Source organism: Anabrus simplex, chromosome 7, assembly GCF_040414725.1.
Source record: "Anabrus simplex isolate iqAnaSimp1 chromosome 7, ASM4041472v1, whole genome shotgun sequence".
NCBI classification, from domain to species: Eukaryota; Metazoa; Arthropoda; class Insecta; order Orthoptera; family Tettigoniidae; genus Anabrus; species Anabrus simplex.
In genome coordinates this window covers 99,712,357-99,731,056 of record NC_090271.1, presented here as the reverse complement: position 1 = coordinate 99,731,056, position 18,700 = coordinate 99,712,357, and the positions used below count along the sequence as shown (strand labels likewise).

Genomic DNA, 18,700 nt, shown 5'->3' with positions numbered 1-18,700 from the left:
AATGAAACTGTGTTTGCAGAAAAGTTCAACTACATTTGAAAAACGTAATTATTTTATTCTAATCTTTTTCTTTTCTAATTGCCGGTCAAATTCTTACAAAGACAGAAATAATACTTTACTCTTACTGTGTGTCTGTCACGTTAGTAATTTATAGTGCGGTACAGAGTCTTCAAAGGAATGCCTATGATAAAGAAGGCGATGCTCTCGGTATTTGTAAAAGTGTTATAGGAATCATATTTCACGGCGGCGTGAAACTTTAGCCTAAATAAAAGAGTACCAATGAAATGAAAACTTGTGGATTAGTGCAAACCAATGGCGATCAAGACGGTAGAAGTTGTTGATTGTTGATTCAAACGAACCAATCAGATAGTCTACAACCTCAGTCTGCCGACAAGCAAACGTCGTAACGTCCAGGGGTGGTAGTAGCTTGCGAGGTGTTGGATGCACAGGTTGGAGGACAAAATGCCGGTGCCATTGAAGGACAATATCGTTGCAGATAGTGAGGCTGTGATACGCCAGAGTAAAAAACTGGTAGATTTGATGACAAGAACAGGTTATACCCTGATTCAAATTAATGGTCAACGTCGTTTCGGAGGGCCTCCGCCGAACTGGAGCGGACCAGCGCCGCCGAAAGACAGCGAAATCTTCGTTGGCAAGATTCCTAGAAACTGCTACGAAGACGAGCTTGTTCCTATTTTTGAAGGGATCGGTCGTATTTATGAACTGCGACTTATGATGGATTTCAGTGGCTCAAATCGGGGGTACGCTTTCGTGATGTTTCCAGACCCGGAAACTGCCGATAAAGCCGTTAATGTACTTAATAACTTCGAAATCCGTCCTGGGCGTCGTATTGGAGTTGTTAAGTCTGTTAACAACTGCAGGTTGTATATAGGTGGCTTACCAGTGCATACCAGCCAGCGAGCTATTAAGGAGGTGAGTGGAAATTAATAGAAATGTATTTTTCTGGCTCATTTCTGTTTCAAAAGAATTGTGGTGTCTACGTACTTGTTTTCATCTCTCCCCTTATTTCAATCATTTATTTGAATTGGCTTTTACTACTTGTACGAGCATTTATCATTTTATTGCGTTGTGAATATTTTTTATGTATGCATGGATATATTTCTTTCGCGCACTATATCAGTGACTGAAATGATTAATGGATTAGAATTTATATTATCAAACGAATATTGTGCCTAAATGAGTTCAATATGTTTGTTAACAATTGATGAGAAAAATTAATTTTCTGTTTTTATGAAGATCAAATATTTCTTTCGTTTTATATTTTAAACCCACTTATTTTGTGTTTTTGATACGCTATGAGAATTCCAGTAGTACTTTGTAATATTGAATACGTGCATTTTGAATTTTCAGTTGTACAACATTTAATATTTTTCGTTGCGTTTTTATTTATTAGTACAATATGAATACGCTTTCAGAAATTCCAATAAGACTTTCTGATATTCAATTTTGAATTTTCATTTGTGCAACATTTAATAGCTTTTTCTTTCTTTTTTATGTGTTAAAAATATTCAAATACGATGAACAGCGGGTATATACGCAGTTGCCAAATTTTGAATTTTAGACTGAGCACGCTAACTGTAACTGAAAGTTTGGTACTGCTATTGATTTCGAATTCCCACTACTCACGTATATTGTATTAGCTTTGAATGTCATTTTCACTTCCACAACTTCAGTTGAGTGTAAAACATTTTAATTAGGCCAAATGATTGAATTCAAATGCCATCAACAAATTAATCTAAAAAGCCAAAATTAATTCGTTGATTAAACTCATCGATACGGCCATGAAGTGGACAGCTTGCAATTCAAATGCCATATCATAACAGTTACGTATGTGGTGGTGTTATTCTGTACTAGGTTATCCAATAAGTATTTTTCAAACATCTTCTGTAATGGAATGCTATTGTAACGATGGCATGCAGGTATTAAGTGGTTTTGATTGGAAGAAACATTCACGAAACCGAAAGGACTGGGAATATTATTATTATTATTATTATTATTATTATTATTATTATTATTATTTTAGACACGTATATAAATCAATTTCTTAATCATTTATTATCCTGTTTCAATTCTGGGGTCACTTTTTATTGTTTCTTAGTCATTTTTTGATTCATAGGTGATTTGTAGGCATTTAATTTTATCAAAATCTTGGCGCTGCTTAATGTTTTTTTTTTTTTTCCTTTCTGTAATACCACCTGTTGATTTAGAAATAAAAGTTTGCTGTTGCTGTGTTTTTAAGGAGTATACTGGAAAAGTTTGAATTTGTAACAAATCACTTTTGACCGCAGGTTAGATATCGATCTGGATGCGAACGGTCATATTTAGGAGTGAAAGTGATATACGGAAGTAAAAAAGTTGTAATTTTTTAATATTAATTTTAACGCTTCTTTGGTTTAAAGGCTACCCAATTTGCTACAGAATTCATTAACTTATCAGTTCAGGTGCTTATTCGAATAATCTGCCGTATAGTATATAACTGATTAATGGAAAGAATAATTATTGTAGTTTATTTTGAACGACTGAATGTTATCTGGTAGGAAGGTGATTGATGTGGTAACAATGAAAGTTTGTCTTAACGGTTTTTTTTACAGTTACGCATCGCTTGATAAATGATTCAATGTGAAAGTTATGTATTATGTAGCAGGGGCGTAGCCAAGGGGTTACTGAAGGTTGTCCCCCATGGAATTTTTACAAAACCAAACAAAGGGAAACTGAAAATAAACAAGAGAAAGTTGATTCAAGGGGTTGAATTTTTTGAACATTCACAGAAACATAATTTGTAAAACCAACAGATTTCTTGAATATATCTCTTAAGTTGGATTTTAGATTGTAATCTGAACATATTCACCGTAAATCTATTCACCTTGATTATATTGTTCTTGTTATCTGTTTTAACGTAAGATTTTGTAGTGTACTGCAGTCTAAATAGGGGCTGCCTGGCCGAGGCGGTAAAGGCGTGTTCGGTTCGCCCAGAAGGACGTGGGTTCGAATCCCCGCCAGGAAGTCTAAAATTTAAGAAACGAGATTTCCACTTCCGGAGGTGCATATGGCCCTGAGGTTCACTCAGCCTACACCAAACATGTACCAGGCGGCCGAGCGTAGAGCTAACCACTCTGCCCCATCACGTGCCGAGGTTAACAATGGTGGAAGTCTCTACCTTCCACTCCTCTAAGGGCCTTCATGTCCTGTACGGAGGTGACTTTGCTTTGCTTTGCTTACTGCAGTCTAAATATCAACATAATTCACTTATATCAGTGTCCTTACAATGCCACTCACGCATTCACGTACCAGACGCATTGGCACCCCTCCTGGCTGCGCTACTGTTACGTAGTTCGCTACCTATCCCAGCTTTGCACGGGGAAAATCTGAATTTATAAGCCTTATAAGATTCTACTGCAGATAACACCATTAGTAAGTAGTTGTTTTCCTCGTGATGTGCAGCCTTCATATGGTTGAGCCTATCAGCTCACGTCTTTCGCCACATGCATGCGATACGTACACCATTCCTGGGCTTTCATTGAAACGACGATAACCTCTAAACCATTTGTGCAAATCATATGCTGTAAAGCGTACTTTTATCTTCATACAATTACTGAGTTGAATAAACAATTCGTTTGTAGTGATTAATCTACTTTTAAGGTAATTATTTTACCGCCAAATTGTAACATAAAAACGCTGATTGAGGACTATCTTTTACAGTTAGAGATATACTTAAATATTTCAAACATACTTGATGGTGTCTATCGAAGACGGTTTAAATTCACCATCGCTCAGCCCCCTTTTGTCGTAGACTAATATTTAATGTACCCAGACCTTTCTGAATACCGTAAATAGTTCTCGAGATGAGCCTACTGCAGGCGCGCCGACTTCGTGTAATATTGAGGGGGGGGGGGGTGGCGGCGTGGCATGATAAACATGAACACACATGTAAAATGTGGAACAACTTTTTTTTTTTTGTGGGATTCGAATCTACTATCTCCCGGATGCAATCTCGCAGCAGCGCGCCTCTAACCGCACGGCCAACTCGCCCGGTGGAACAACTATTAATGCAAACATTCTTATATAACAAACAAAAAATAGAGCTTGTTTATCAAATAAATGTTTGAACGTGTCATATGTACGGTACAAGTAAACAGAAAAATACAACTTGATTCATAAATAATTATTTTGAAGAACGATTTTATGTACTAAGCTCTCAAAAATAATCACAACTTAAAAATTAGAACTTGCTTCATAAATACATTTCCTTAATAAATGTCCCATTACTGTATATTATGCATTTCATGATACTAAATGTGAAAAGCTCTACGACCAGACGTACCGCCTGAACAGTCTCCATTGGGAAATGTAGTTCTCTGAAGGAATGCCCTCTATCTAATCTTTTCTTGACATAAAGCCATCTACCACCTTCTCCAGATTTAACGTCCGACTCGTTGGCTGAATGGTCAGCGTACTGGCCTTCGGTTCTCTGGGTCCCGGGTTCGATTCCCGGCCGGGTCGGGGATTTTAACCTTCATTGGTTAATTCCAATGACTCGGGGACTGGGTGTTTGTGCTGTCCCAACATCCCTGCAACTTACACACCACACATAACACTCTCCTCCACCACAATAACACGCAGTTACCTACAAATGGCAGATGCCGCCCACCCTCATCGGAGGGTCTGCCTTACAAGGGCTGCACCCGGCTAGAAATAGCCACACGAAATTAATATCCAGATTTAACGCCTTAGCAACCTCCGATGACTACCAAACTCCATGTTTTAAAGGAACGTAACATGAGGAGAATTTGGGGGAGGGGGGAAAATGGCACTCTGCCCCCTAAGCAGTGTTGCCAACCCATAAATCTTTTCTCCGCTAAATTTTAGTTGAAAATCTGCCAAATTCCGCTAAATTTCGAACTGAAGCAAAATAGCACATACCAGCTCTTTTAATAAAATAAATTAACTCAACACCAGTTTCAGAACAGGAGGTCATCATCTTCTCCTTCCCGCATTATATGCTTTGAAGCAGATGTGTTGAGTTGAGGTCCTGTGGTTTCATAAGAAGCCACATGGTACTATTCTTTTTCAAAATATATGCTGGCAGTTCACAGCAGCAAAGCACATACGGAAATTTTCAGATCTATTTCGAAAGCTCATTACTGCTTTCATTGTTTTTGATAAGTGCGGAAAGAAATAATGTCAAGCAATGTCGCATTCATATTGCACAGCTAATAGATGCAACGTCCGTGTTTGGGATCTTTGGGAAGCTCAACCAACTAGTATTTTAAAGTTTAATTCTGTAACCACTCTAAGAAATATCTGACTCCTTTTTAACCTTTTTCTTTCGACAGATTGACGTACCAAAACTAACCTAATCTCAAAAGAAATACGATACCAAACTCGACACTGCCCGGCTCATCGAGAATATAGTAACGATTGCAACAAATTCTGACTGAGGCTGTTGGCCACAGCTGGTCTAGGAAACGAGTTGTAGTAGGCAGCATAAGTTCATTACAACGGGATTAAGTAGACTATTATACCGTAGTAAGTTCTAGATTATTTTTCTCCTGATGATGAAAGGTGATATTGTTACCGCTGAAAATCGTTAAAAGAAGTTTGAAAATCCGTTAAAAAATCCGCTGTCCGCTAAATGTAAAATTTATCCGCTGTTCCATTTAAAAATCCGCTCAGTTGGCAACACTGCCTCTAAGATAATTTTTTGAGAACAGAAAACGCCTTGCACCTATAAAGTCGGCGGCCTACCGGGGACTTTATTGTATTTGCTATTTGCTTTACGTCGCACTGACACAGACAGGTCTTATGGCGACGATGGGAAGGAACCGGCCGTGGCCTTAATTAAGGTACAACCCCAGCATTTGGCTGGTGTGAAAATGACTTTATTGTATAATATTGCACTTACAGATATAAGAATGGTACAAGTCACCTTGTTCGAATTCACAGTCCAATTCGTCTTGACCTTTTCCCAATTACTTGACTTGGGGTCGGCACTTAGCTTTACGGCTGGATGTCGCCAACCCCATGTGGAGGACTGTATTCATGATTGCGTGTTTCTACGATCGTCAGTAGTGTGCTATGTTGTTTGTAGATAAGGATGTATTTTAAGACGAACGCAAACACACAGCCTTTCAACTACAGGAATTGCACTTTTTATATCCCCGACCAGGCCGGAAATCGAACGCGGGGCCTTTCGAGCCAAAGACCATTCCGCTGGCTAATCAACCAAGGAACCGGATGAACTCAAAAACTTTCATATTTCAGCTCATCCCAGTGACTGATTGATGTATGTGGTCCTGTGCGTCTGGATGTGGGGTGTTGGTGATGATGATGGTGAGGTAGGAACAGGGTAAAACACAGTGTCGGCACGCAGCCTACTTCAGTCGAATAACACAAGGGGTCTGCTCCAGGCTTTTCGTCCCAACTCGACGCAAGAATCACCATTAACGGCATCGTTTAAACACTGTGGAGAGCTTTTGGAATTGAATCCAGACTTTTGGCACTCAATCTAATGATTTGAAATTGTATACCACCACCTTTTCTACAAACATCCTAACAGTGATTTTTTTTTCCACCAACGGGATTAGAACTCGCTAACTAGGCGGACAGCTGGTATCAGTTTTTCTGGGGTCTTGGGAGCCACCCACGCTCATTTGCGTTTTGGTCGGGGATTTAAGGCAAGATTCCCTTCTTGACGTTACATGATTTTTGAAATATAAATCTCAATCCCTAATCGGAGTCCAATTATACTAATTTTTCAAGAGATTTTTAGATGGACTCATTGAAATATATTCATCTGCTTTTGATGCTCCCATCCACCAGTGGCGGCAAATTATTTTATACGCCATTTTTTAAACTTGAATCTCTTGTCATTTTAATTAGTAACGTCCACGCCGTATACCTCCGTGGCAGGTCTTTTGATGCCAATTTCTGCATTTGGTAAACAATCTGTATACCCCCCTGCCATGGTGCTGCATCCTTGATTTGACTTAGCCTACCAAGCGACTACTGCTAATTCCGAAGACCTGTAAATTACGGGGTAACGCGTGGTCAGCACGACGAATCGTCTCGACCGTTATTCTTGCCCATCTTGACCAGGGCCGCTGTCTTAGCGTTAGAGAGTTCCTCAGTTATTGTTCTCACGTAGGAAGAGTGGACCTTGAACCAGCCTTCAGATCCAGGTAAAAATGCAAAACCAGGAACTGAACCCGGTGCCTCCTGGAAAGAGGCAGGCTTGCTACCTCATCGGAGGGTCAACGGCCGCTTCCCGTATGTTATCGCCGCTAAGATCTACATGATGTATCGACATTCCAAATATTCAACATGGGGCTTACAGGGGGAAGGCACTAGGCGAGTAGATGACATTCTGAATAGGAACTCATATTCGGAAACTCGCGATCTATGGTAGCAATAATGTCAATTACAGACAGCTGTAAGTCAACTATGTGGTCTAAGAAAACATTCTGACCCTGGTGGCGGTGGTGGTGATTATTGTTTTAAGAGGAAGTACAATTGGACAACCATCCTCTATTAAAACTAATCAGAGGGAAGTAGTGGAAGGGGTCCAACACTCAGAAAAATGGCCAAAGAAGACAAGGGCCACGATGAGCGTGGAAATGAAAAACTCTCTAGGAATCGCAAACCTAATACTGTCGGGGTCGGAAGAAAATAAGAGTTGACCAAGGGAGGTCGGATAGGATAGATGAAAGTGAGAAGACTGGCACAAGTAAGTGGAAGCATACACTGATACGAACATTTGTGGCAAACAGTATGTACTTAATATATCTGTTTGTTAACACCGGTTTTTTTTTGTTTTTTTTTAATAATGCAATGATTCTCAATATGTCGAGCAAACGGTAACATGTAAATAACACTTAAAGAAGTTCCAGCCGGGTCAGATTCCTTAGTTTTTCCGTCTTTATCAACAAAATAACGAGGAGAACTACCTGTATTTGAATTTTCTCTGATCACCGTAACACTGGAACTGGTTATAGTTATATCTCTGATGTCTTCTTTTTCTTCACTAAATTCACTGTCGGATTCTCCGCCTCCGTAGCGTAACGGTTAGTGTTTATTAGCTGCCGTCCTCGGGGGCCAGAAATTTAAGAATGGCAGGAGGGGGTGTGCCTGAAAGGAGCTGCACCACCTCGGGACGAGGACATGAGTTTAGTCCGACTCGTTGGCTGAATGGTCAGCGTACTGGCCTTCGGTCCAGAGGGTCCCGTGTTCGATTCCCGGCCGGGTTGGTGATTTTAACCATCGTTGGTTAATTCCAGTGGCCCGGGGGCTGGGTGTTTGTGCTGTCCTCAACATCCATGCAACACACACACACCACACATAACACTATCCTCCACCATAATAACACGCAGTTACCTACAAAAGGCAGATGCCGCTCACCCTCATCGGAGGGTCTGCCTTACAAGGGCTACACTCGGCTAGAAATAGCCACACGAAAAAACAAACCTGTCACATTCATGATCACTGTTTATCACAAAATCCAGGTTAGCGTCTGAATAGTCAAATTCATCACTGTACAACATTTCCTCTATTTCACATGTGGGAATCTTTCCACTTGATGCTGTCATGTTCAAAACTTCATAGAAACACGCATGCTGTTGTTTTTTGAAGATATGAACACAGTAAGAGCTTTGAAACTTAAGCCGCAAAAAGTAACTTTGTCAGCGTGTTGGACAGAATTAGGTACGTCGACTGTCGGGCCGGGGCTGAGAGGCCCACAGCCCAGGTGCCAGATAAAGACTAACTGATGAAGCTCCTAAATAAGAACTAGCAACGCATTCCTATAAGCACTACAGGAAGGTAGAGACGACCAGCCCTATAAAAGCTGAGGCCTTGGAGTAATTGCAAAATTTCATATTGCAGGGTCTCAGAGGCCCTGCTTGACTGTTCTAGGGTTAAGAGCCCCTGAGGCCCCTTTTAGTTGCCTCTTACGACAGGCAAGGGATACCGTGGATTAATTCTACCCACCCCATCCACAGGGTATCTAACCTTGGTAAACAGGTAATACTTATTGCACGTATCACGGGCCGAAAGCGAAGTTTTACGCTTGAATTGACATCTTTCGAAAAATTCTACTGTAATATGAACACGTTATGAGATTATGTGATTAAGGGTATATTATTACAAGCAATCACAGCCATTCGCGTTGAATATTAGGTTACAGTGAGAATTGATAGTGGAATAATAATAATAATAATAATAATAATAATAATAATAATAATAATAATAATAAATATTGTTTTTACTTCCCACTAACTACTTTTGGACGGTTTTCTGAAACGCCGATGTGCCGGAATTTTGCCCCGCTGGAGTTCTTTTACGTGCCAGTAAATATACCGATACGAGGCTGACGTATTTGAGTACCTTCAAATACCACCGGACTGAACCAGGATCAAACCTGCCAAGTTGGGGTCAGAAGGCCACCGCCTCTGCCGTCTGAGCCTCTCAGACCGGCATGGAAGAATGAGTTCCTAGTTCATGGTGCTTACAGGAGTAATACAAGGCTGTATTTTTTCATCTTTGTTGTTCATAGTTTACATGGATCATCTACTGAAAGGTATAAAGTGGCAGGGAAGGATTCAGCTAAGTGGAAATGTAGTAACAAGTTTGGTCTGTGCCGACGACTTGGTCATAATGGCAGACTGCTGAAAGCCTGCAATGTAATGTCTTGGAACTTGAAAATAGGCACAGTGAGTATTATGTGATCATTAGAATTTCCAAGACTAAAAGTGATGTAAGTAGGGAAGAAAACTAAGAGAACAGAACGTCAGGTTGGAATACAAAACTGGATCAGGTATTAATACATCATGCCAAGTAACGGTATTTAGGATATGTATTCTCCCAGAATGGTAGTATAGTAAGTCAGACTGATTCAAGGTGCAGTAAAGTGAATGCAGTGAGCTCACAATTGCGATCGATCAACAGTAACTATTTTCTAAGAAAGAAGTCAGCTCTTGGACGAAACTATCTTTACATTTGTTTTCAGACCAACTTTGCTGTCGGGAATGAAAGCTGAGTGGACTCAAGATATCTGTTCACATGTTAGAAGTAACAGACATGGAAGTATCGAGAATGGTCGCTAGTACAAATAGGTGGGAACAATTGCAGGAGGGTACTAGGAATGAGGAGATAAAGGCTAAGTTAAATGAAAACGATGGATGAAGCGGTTCATAAACCGGTTTCAAAGGTGGGATCATGTGAGGCGAATGGAGGAATATAGGTTATCTAGGAGAATAGTGAAATCTGCCATGGAGGGCAAGATAAGTAGAGGGAGATTAAGGCGACGATGGTTAGACTCAGTTTTTAATTATTTAAAAATAAAAGGTATGGATCTAAGGAAGGCTACAGATCTAGTTACAAGCAGAGGATTGTTGAGGCGTTTAGTAAATTCACAGAGACTTGCAGACTGAATGCTGAAAGGCATGTATGCATTATGCTCAGTTCAGGGCCCACTATTCAAACAGTATACTAACATTTTATCTCACCTTCCTCTTATTTAACCTGGGTTTTATTTCCGGCTACGCCAGGGACAAACACCAACAACCAGTCCCCCAGCCAGAGGAATTAATCACACGCGAATAAAATACCCGACCAAGCCGGGAATCCAACCCGGAACCTTCTAAACCGAAGGCCTCAACGCTAACCATTCGGCCAAGGAGTCGAACAGTTAATCTACTGAAACTAACCTTGCATATACGAGCACCTATAAATATCACCGGAAATCTGGATGAAAACCGGCATCTCGGGCTCATAAAGCTAGCGCCGTACTGTCTGACACATCAGCTTGGCACGTGTTAAATGATCGTGAAGAGTGAAAAATATGGAGAGAGGAGCGAATAATTACACCATAATGCGTCATTAAATCATACCTCCCCTTAAGCAATGTTTTGTTATTTGTACTGTATTCATTGTTGGTAACTATCTTCCAGGTGATCGTGCGACTGACAGGAAAAGTGGCAAACATCCACGTGAACACGAGCAATGGTAAGAACCGGCGCACTCAATACGCCATCGTCGAATATGAGAGCCACAGAGATGCTGCTATGGCACGAAGGAGGCTAATACCAGAGAGAATTAAGCTCTGGGGAAGAGACATCGTGGTGGATTGGGCTGCCGTCAATACGACGAGGAATGCACAGGTACTTCTTCTTCCTCTTCTTCAGTAACCTGCCTTTCTCTGAACATCCTAAATACTGATATCAGTTTTTCCTCCGTCCTATTTTTATCATTCTATTCTTCATTCCTAGCAGCGTTGTGGAATGCAATGAGTGGCGTAATAAACTACAACCTAGTCATTTCCAACCTTCACAAAGCACTCTTCCGGCCCACCACTTCATCATTTCTCGAATTTTTCTTCGCGTTTTACTTCGTCATATTGTCGCTTAAGAATGGAGACCTCGTATCTGCAGTTTTTACGAAATTTGTTTTATTCTTATACGAAACCACCGAACCCCTCTGTGAAGACCACGTAATAAATTATGCAATAGAATAAACCAACATCGCTATTCCGTATATTATGACCTTAAACAGATATCTTGTACGTGCGAAGTGAAAATCTTAAAAGAACAACATTGATTCTTGTACTAATCTTCTTCTTTCTTGGTGTTTTCCCGTAAAGATTCGGAGTCTGCCATAATTCTACATCGGGCTTTCCACTTTGTCCGGTCAGTGGCATCGGCAGAGCGTGTGCTCACATGCCGCATATTCTCACTGACAGTCTATCCAGCGTTTTCTTGGACTTTCTCTTGGTCTTCGTCTATCAGGGTTAAGTGCTAGAGCTTGCTTGCCCATACCAACGGACCATTGTCCATCGCATCTTGTCCTGTATCGGGGCGACTTTAAAAGAGGCCCGGATGGCTTCATCCCTGACGTGATCTAGCCGCGTTACGCCTCGTGACCATCTTAGCATCTTCATTTTCACGGTATGAAGCATCTGCTCGTGTCTTGTAGTCGAAAGACTACATTCCGCCCCATGATGGAGAGCTACTGGGCAGACAATCGTGCGGTATATCTCTGACTTCAGATGCAGAGATATCTTCCTAGCACAAAAGACGCCTGTAACGTGCCGCTATTTAAGGCAGGCAGCGTTTACACGAGCTCGAACATCCTCGAGGGTACCACCATCTACTGACAGGCGAAAGCCAAGATATCTGAACTCGCAGGACTTCGTAAGAGAGTTGCTGTAATGGGAGGTACTGTACCTGATAAAAGGATTCTCAGTTGTAATACCTAATCAATATGATTATTATTTATTTTTAATCTATTTACCCTCTAGGGTTGGTTTTCCCCCCCGAACTCAGCAAAGGATCCCATCTATCGCCTCAAGGGCAGTATCCTGGAGCGTGATACATTTGGTCGGGGATAAAACTGAGAAGGAGGACTAGTACCTCGCCCAGGCTCCCTCATCTGCTGAGCTGAACAGGGGCCTTGTGGGGGATGGGGAAGATTGGAAGGGACAGACAAGGAAGAGGGAAGGAAGCGTCCGTAGCCTTAAGTTAAGTACCATCTCGGCATTTTCCTCCAGAAGAAGTGGAAAACCACAGAAAACCACTTCGAGGATGGCTGAGGCTGGAATCGAACCCCCTCTAGTAAGTTGACCTCCCGAGGCTGAGTGGATGCCGTTCCAGTCCTCGTATCACTTTTCAAATTATGTGGTAGAGCCGAGAATCGAACCCGGGCCCCCAGGGGTGGCAGCTAATCACACAAACCGCTACACCACAGAGGCGGATAATATTATTATCAAATGTAATTCATAATTTGTGTTAGCACAATTTTGTTTTCCATATTCAACCATAAGACAGTTTTTACACTCTCCTGTGGAACCAGGGTTCTGTTTCATACGATATGCTGAAAACTGCTAGTCTTGGCATTTCAAACACTATCGCTGCACTCTAATGAACACTAGTTCTGATTTGTCCATCAACTTGATGAAGATGAACGCTGCTGCCTGTTGATTGACGAGAAATGTATCAGAAATGAAACCACTTTTCCTTTTGCAAAAATCAAATGATCATATGTATGTCTCTCTCCATCAACGGCTGCTAATTTCAGATGATCCCCCAGCCATGACATATTTGTGTCAAACAGGTGTCTCTACTTCAGTTTTCACCAATATTAACCACTTTTATAAATAGCCTAAAATTAATTGTAGAGTTTTAAACCAATGTTATGATGTGTTGTGTTATTTGTTGTATGACAATTTTTCAATGTAAGTTAAGGATATACTGTTCAAAATTGTATGCAGAAGAGAAAAATACTGTGAATAATTGCTTTAAAATGACTATATATTGGATTTAGTGGACTTCAAAGAATAATGTTCTTATTGGCCTACCTCTTCATTTTTCTTTAGCTGTAGGAAGACCTAATTGAAATTTAAATTAAGTTGGTAAAAAATCTTAATTCCAACATGTTAGGTACACGGCTTAATCGGTTTGGTAGATTGATATCAATACCACAACTTCAGTGGAGTCAAGTGGCGTGAAGTTCGTGCTATGAATTTCTTCGTAAAATCATGTTACCGGCTCCATGGCTAGATGGTTAGCATGCTGGCCTTCGATCCAAGAGGTCCCAGGTTCGATTTCCGGTCGGGTCGGGGATTTTTAACTTTCATTTCCTCATTCCATCCTTTTGGCTCGGGGGCTGGATGTTTGTGTCGTCTTGAACGAATTGACCGTAGGTTGGGTCCTATCTTCACAGATGCCAGGTCATAGAGCGTCAACCTGAATGACATGTACCAGTTCTCTACAGAGTATATAATTATAAATTGTATGGACCTACCTTGCCGCGCCTCGAACAGTGCTCTTCCATACTGTTCTAGATGCTCGCTACATCGTTAAGAGTAAATAAAGAACAGGCGGATTTTAGTCTAATAAGTGGTGGAGGTGGTGATTGTTTTATGAAAAAACTCTAATCGTAGAGAGGAATGAATAAATGGATGTTTTGACGAAGGAAGAGCCATAAAATGTATGAAAATGAAGAACCACCTAGGCCTCTTACTTGAGCCAGTTTCCTTAAAACAATAATCACTACAATTTCTGACCTCCCTTGGTCAGTACTTGCTATTTTCTTACCCCGAAGATGTTCTATAATTCTTAAATAATTTCCGACTGCACCAATATTCGATGCTACAATATGATGTATAAACTACGCAGCCAGTCCAGCGGAGTATGCAGTGGTGGGATTGAAGGGATAAATCCCCCCCACCCCACTGAAATTTTGAAGTTTAGAACTTGTGATTGTGGACACCATGTAAATGAAGGTATTGGAAAGTTCACTGTTTTGCTTTTAATTTGAATTACGTATTTGCCAACAATGTGTTGATGCTTCCTTTAATCTATTTATATAAATTTATTTGAAAAGAATATTATTTCTGTATTGGTCATGTTCACAGTAACAAGGAAATACACTTTTTTCTTTTCCATAATGTCTGTCTGTCTGTCTGTCTGTCTGTCTGTCTGTCTGTCTGTCTGTCTGTCTGTCTGTCTGTCTGTCTGTACACGCATCGCAAAAAACGGCAGAAGAGAATTTAATGAAAATTGGTATGTAAAGTTGGGGGTTTAGCCACTACAATCTAGGCTGTAAATCATTTTATTCACTCTGAGTGAAATGGTAGTTTAGGGGAGGGCCTAAAATTTAATTCTCAAATATTTATATGATTAGCGGTCCACCGGGCGAGTTGGCCGTGCAGTTAGGGGCACGCGGCTGTGAGTTTGCATCCGGCAGATAGTGGGCTCGAATCCCACTGTCGGCAGCCCTGAATATGGTTTTCCGTGGTTTCCCATTTTCACACCAGGCAAATGCTGGGGCTGTACCTTCATTAAGGCCACGGCCGCTTCCTTCCAACTCCTAGCCCTTCCTTGTCCCATCGTCGCCATAAGACCTATCTGTGTCGGTGCGACGTACAGCCACTAGAAAAAAAAATAATTAGTGGTACTATCGATAAATACTACATAACTAAAGTTATATAGAATTAAATGTCCGATCATTTATGTCTTATACACTTTATTCACCCTGGATGAAATTGTAGTTCAGGAAAAGGCGCCTAAAATTTAATTTTTAAAGACCTGTTGGTCCTATCGAAAGGTACTACATAACAAAAGTTATAGAGAATACATTTTCCGATCATTTATGTTTTAAGTTTTACCGTATCGACTATGATAAGAGTGGTATTTCAGAGTCGAAAAAAAACTAAATGTGAATGCCTACAATATCGAAAGCGCAAAACATTATCAACGGTAACATTACACTGACCATTGCTTGTTGTGATGTTCTTTGTCACTTACGCTGCCACTCAACTCCGATAGATGGAATTACTGCTGCGTACCGAGTACAACAGCCTGACTGAATATTGGCGAGAGCTGGGGAGTTAGAAAACTTTCTTCTTTAGCATGCCATTCCTCTGGTCCATACATTTTCTGATACTGCTGGTACGTAATATACTGGTTCATCATAGTATTCCAGCTATTCGATCCCTACTCTGACGCGCTGTTTTGAATGAGCAGTGTGCACGTAGTAGTAGTAGTAGAAGTATGACGTGGTCTAGAATTACAATTTAGGCCTATTCCAAATTATAGAACCACAATTCACTAAGTCAAAATTCAACCCTGAAAGGAGCTGTTTCTTAAGAAAAGTTTCTTCCTCTTCACTTGTATTAAATTCTGCATTCATTGTATTCCAAATTAGCAGTAATAAAATGGCGTATGGCTTTTGGTGCCGGGAGTGTCCGAGGACAATTTCGGCTCGCCAGTTGCAGGTCTTTTGATTTGGCTCCCGTAGGAGACCTGCGCGTCGTGATGAGGATGAAATTATGAAGACGACACATACACCCAGCCCCCGTCCAGCGGAATTAACCAGCTGTGGTTAAAATTTCCGACCCTGCCGGGAATCGAACCCGGGACCCCTGTGGCCAAATGCCAGCACGCTAAACATTTAGCCGTGGCGCCGGACAAATTAGCAGTGAAGAGGGGGTTTCTCCTCTAACTTGGAGGAAAAGTTTGCCTCCAAGTCAGATAGATTTTTCCGCCGTCAGTGTAGTGAATTAAGATTTTTCGACTCATCGAGTACTCCTAGGGAACAGATTAGTAAAAGGGCATATTTTTTGCCCTGGGACTCTCCACTATTCGACCCCCCCCCCCCTCCGGCTGAAAAAAGACGAAGAGTTTTCACGGATCACGGCTGTCTGCGGCTTTGTCATTCCAGCTCTAGAACTTTGGACTGTTAGATCGACAGCGTAGTACTGTTCGTTAAAAGTGAGAATGTGTTATTTCATTTGATCGAGTATTTCATATGAAAAAGCTTTGCTTCAAATTGCGCCATTCCTACTAACGTCATTGTAATGACCTATGTTCATTTCAGTTGAGAAAACCACTAAGACAGTCTTTGTCATGATGTAAAAAGGCAGGTGGAGAGTGAGTGTCTGTCATTATAATGAAAATTCCCCAATCTGATTGTGACTGATGGTAGGCAAGCTGGTCTACCATTATAATGTAAATTCCCTAACCCAGTCATCATATGAGAAAAGACGTTTGGTGACTTGATCGTCGCGTTTGTAGGGTAAAGTTAAGTGCTATGCATTTCAATACAATCTTGCTCACAACGTGTACACTACCTAACCTAGAATTATGTATACAATGTAGAATTCCGTAGCGAAGCACGGGTACATCAGCTAGTAAATAAATATAAGTATATGGACTTCATTTCTGCACTTAACATTTTGCAACGGTGATATTTTCCCAACAATATATAGAGTACTGAAACTGTTTGCTGTCTTACTAGTAACCACTTTCACACCAGAACGCTCTTTTCCATCCCTGAAATATTTAAAAGCTTATTTGCAGAATATGACTGCACAGGAAAGATTGAATGAGCTCCTTTGTATATACACAAAGCAAAACATGTGACCGTAGGAAATTAATCCATGAGCTGACCAAAAAGCCCAGGAGATGGTCTGCTATTGTAATCATCAACATGAATACAAATGTGTCTAAATTAAATAATAGTGTTTTTTGAAAGTTTTAATTTCACAATATGCATCAAATATTATTTCTTAGAAGTCATTATATTTTAATACTTAATAATAATTTCTGCGTACGCCCCTGAGCCAGTCGTCCGATGTTAACAGAAATGTCAAAACGTGCCATAGTTTTGTTTTCATCCCAAAACCAAAATAGCTCCAATATTATCGCACTTCTCAATTCTAGCCTAAAAGGCGATGCAAAAAATGCAAACTCGTGTCCTCATCCCGAGGTGGTGCAGCTCTTTTCAGGCACACCCCCATGGGAGGTGAGCTGCGTGTACCATTTCAACCACATACCAGCCCTCCTGCCATTCCTAAATCTGGCAGTACCGGGAATCGAACCCGGGCCCCCGAAGACGGCAGCTAAAAATAATAACCGTTACGCTACGGAGGCGGACCCTAAAAGGCGATGATCACTAACAAATCCTGTATATACTCCTGCGTTATTTTACCAGGACACACGCTTACAAGTCTCTGTTCGAGACAGTACAGTAGTCTACTTCTTCAAATGCAGGACAACATAATAGCAGGCCCATCGCACTCTTAGGACCTTGGTGAAGTAATAGTCCTACCTCCTTTTGCACTGTAACGCTTCGATGCCAAACGATGAGAAAAGTGAGTCCTATTGTGATTCTGCCTCTGACCTTGCGAAGAAAACAGCACGTGTGAAACATTTCTCACATACGACACGACACTCATTTGAAAAGTAGGTTTCCTTTCTTTACTCAAGGTCACATGTCTACTTGATAAGACAGAAAATATCCGCCTCTGGGGTTAGTGTGATTAGGTGCCACCCCCGGAGGCCCGGGTTCTATTTCTGGCTCTGCCACGAAATTTGAAAAGTGGTACGAGGACTGGAATGGGGTCCACTCAGCCTCGGGAGATCAACTGAGTAGAGAAGGCTCGCTTCCCTCCTCAGCCATCCTCAAAGTGGTTTTCTGTGGTTTGGCACTTTTCCTCCAGGAAAATGCCGGGATTGTACCTAACTTAAGACCACGGCTGCTTCCTTCCCTCTTCCTTCTCTATCCCTTCCCATCCCCCAACAAGGTCCCTGTTCAGCATAACAGGCGAGGTGCTGGTCCTCTTTCCCAGTTGTATCCCCGACCCAAAGTCTCAAGCTCCAGGACACTGTTCTTGAGGCGATAGAGGGCCTTCGTTGAGTCTGAGGGAGAAAGCAACCAGGAGGATAAACGGATTAAGAAGACAGGAAATCCTGCCTTAGTTTTCCAAGGTGTAGGCCTATGTGTCGCATATTTGCGTGACTTTCTACACCACACCTGCGTGCATTGAATCCAGGAGGGCCTAACTATTTAAAATTATTGTATTATTTGCTCTACCCTCAGAATGGAAACGAATGAACACAAGCCTGCAGAAATACATGAAGAGGATCATCATATCTACAACTGCATAATCCCGCACTACCAATAAAAATATAAATTAACATCTACTGAAATCATAGGCTTAATAATTGATGCTAGATGGCAGTACTAACGAGGTTTGTCAATTTCTGTCTCAGACACACTTTGATTGATGAAATGTGTCTTCGTGCTGTGAAAGGTTCTCCTATGTACTACTACTACCACCAACAAACCGGGCGAGTTGGGCGTGCGGATAGGTTTGCGCAGCTGTGAACTTGCATCCGGCAGATAG

At 41.3% G+C, this 18,700-nt stretch overlaps 1 protein-coding gene across 1 annotated transcript in view; it reads left to right on the top strand.

Moving 5' to 3' along the window:
• Window positions 1–462: 462 nt before the first annotated feature.
• The window catches only part of LOC136876938 (uncharacterized), a 45,803-nt gene continuing 27,565 nt past the window's right edge, over window positions 463–18,700 (top strand). The window contains exons 1-4 of the mRNA XM_068228714.1: window positions 463–933; window positions 7,166–7,317; window positions 9,569–9,725; window positions 10,965–11,174. Of these exons, the coding sequence (XP_068084815.1) occupies window positions 463–933; window positions 7,166–7,317; window positions 9,569–9,725; window positions 10,965–11,174 (990 nt within the window). The remainder of the gene's footprint in view (window positions 934–7,165; window positions 7,318–9,568; window positions 9,726–10,964; window positions 11,175–18,700) is intronic.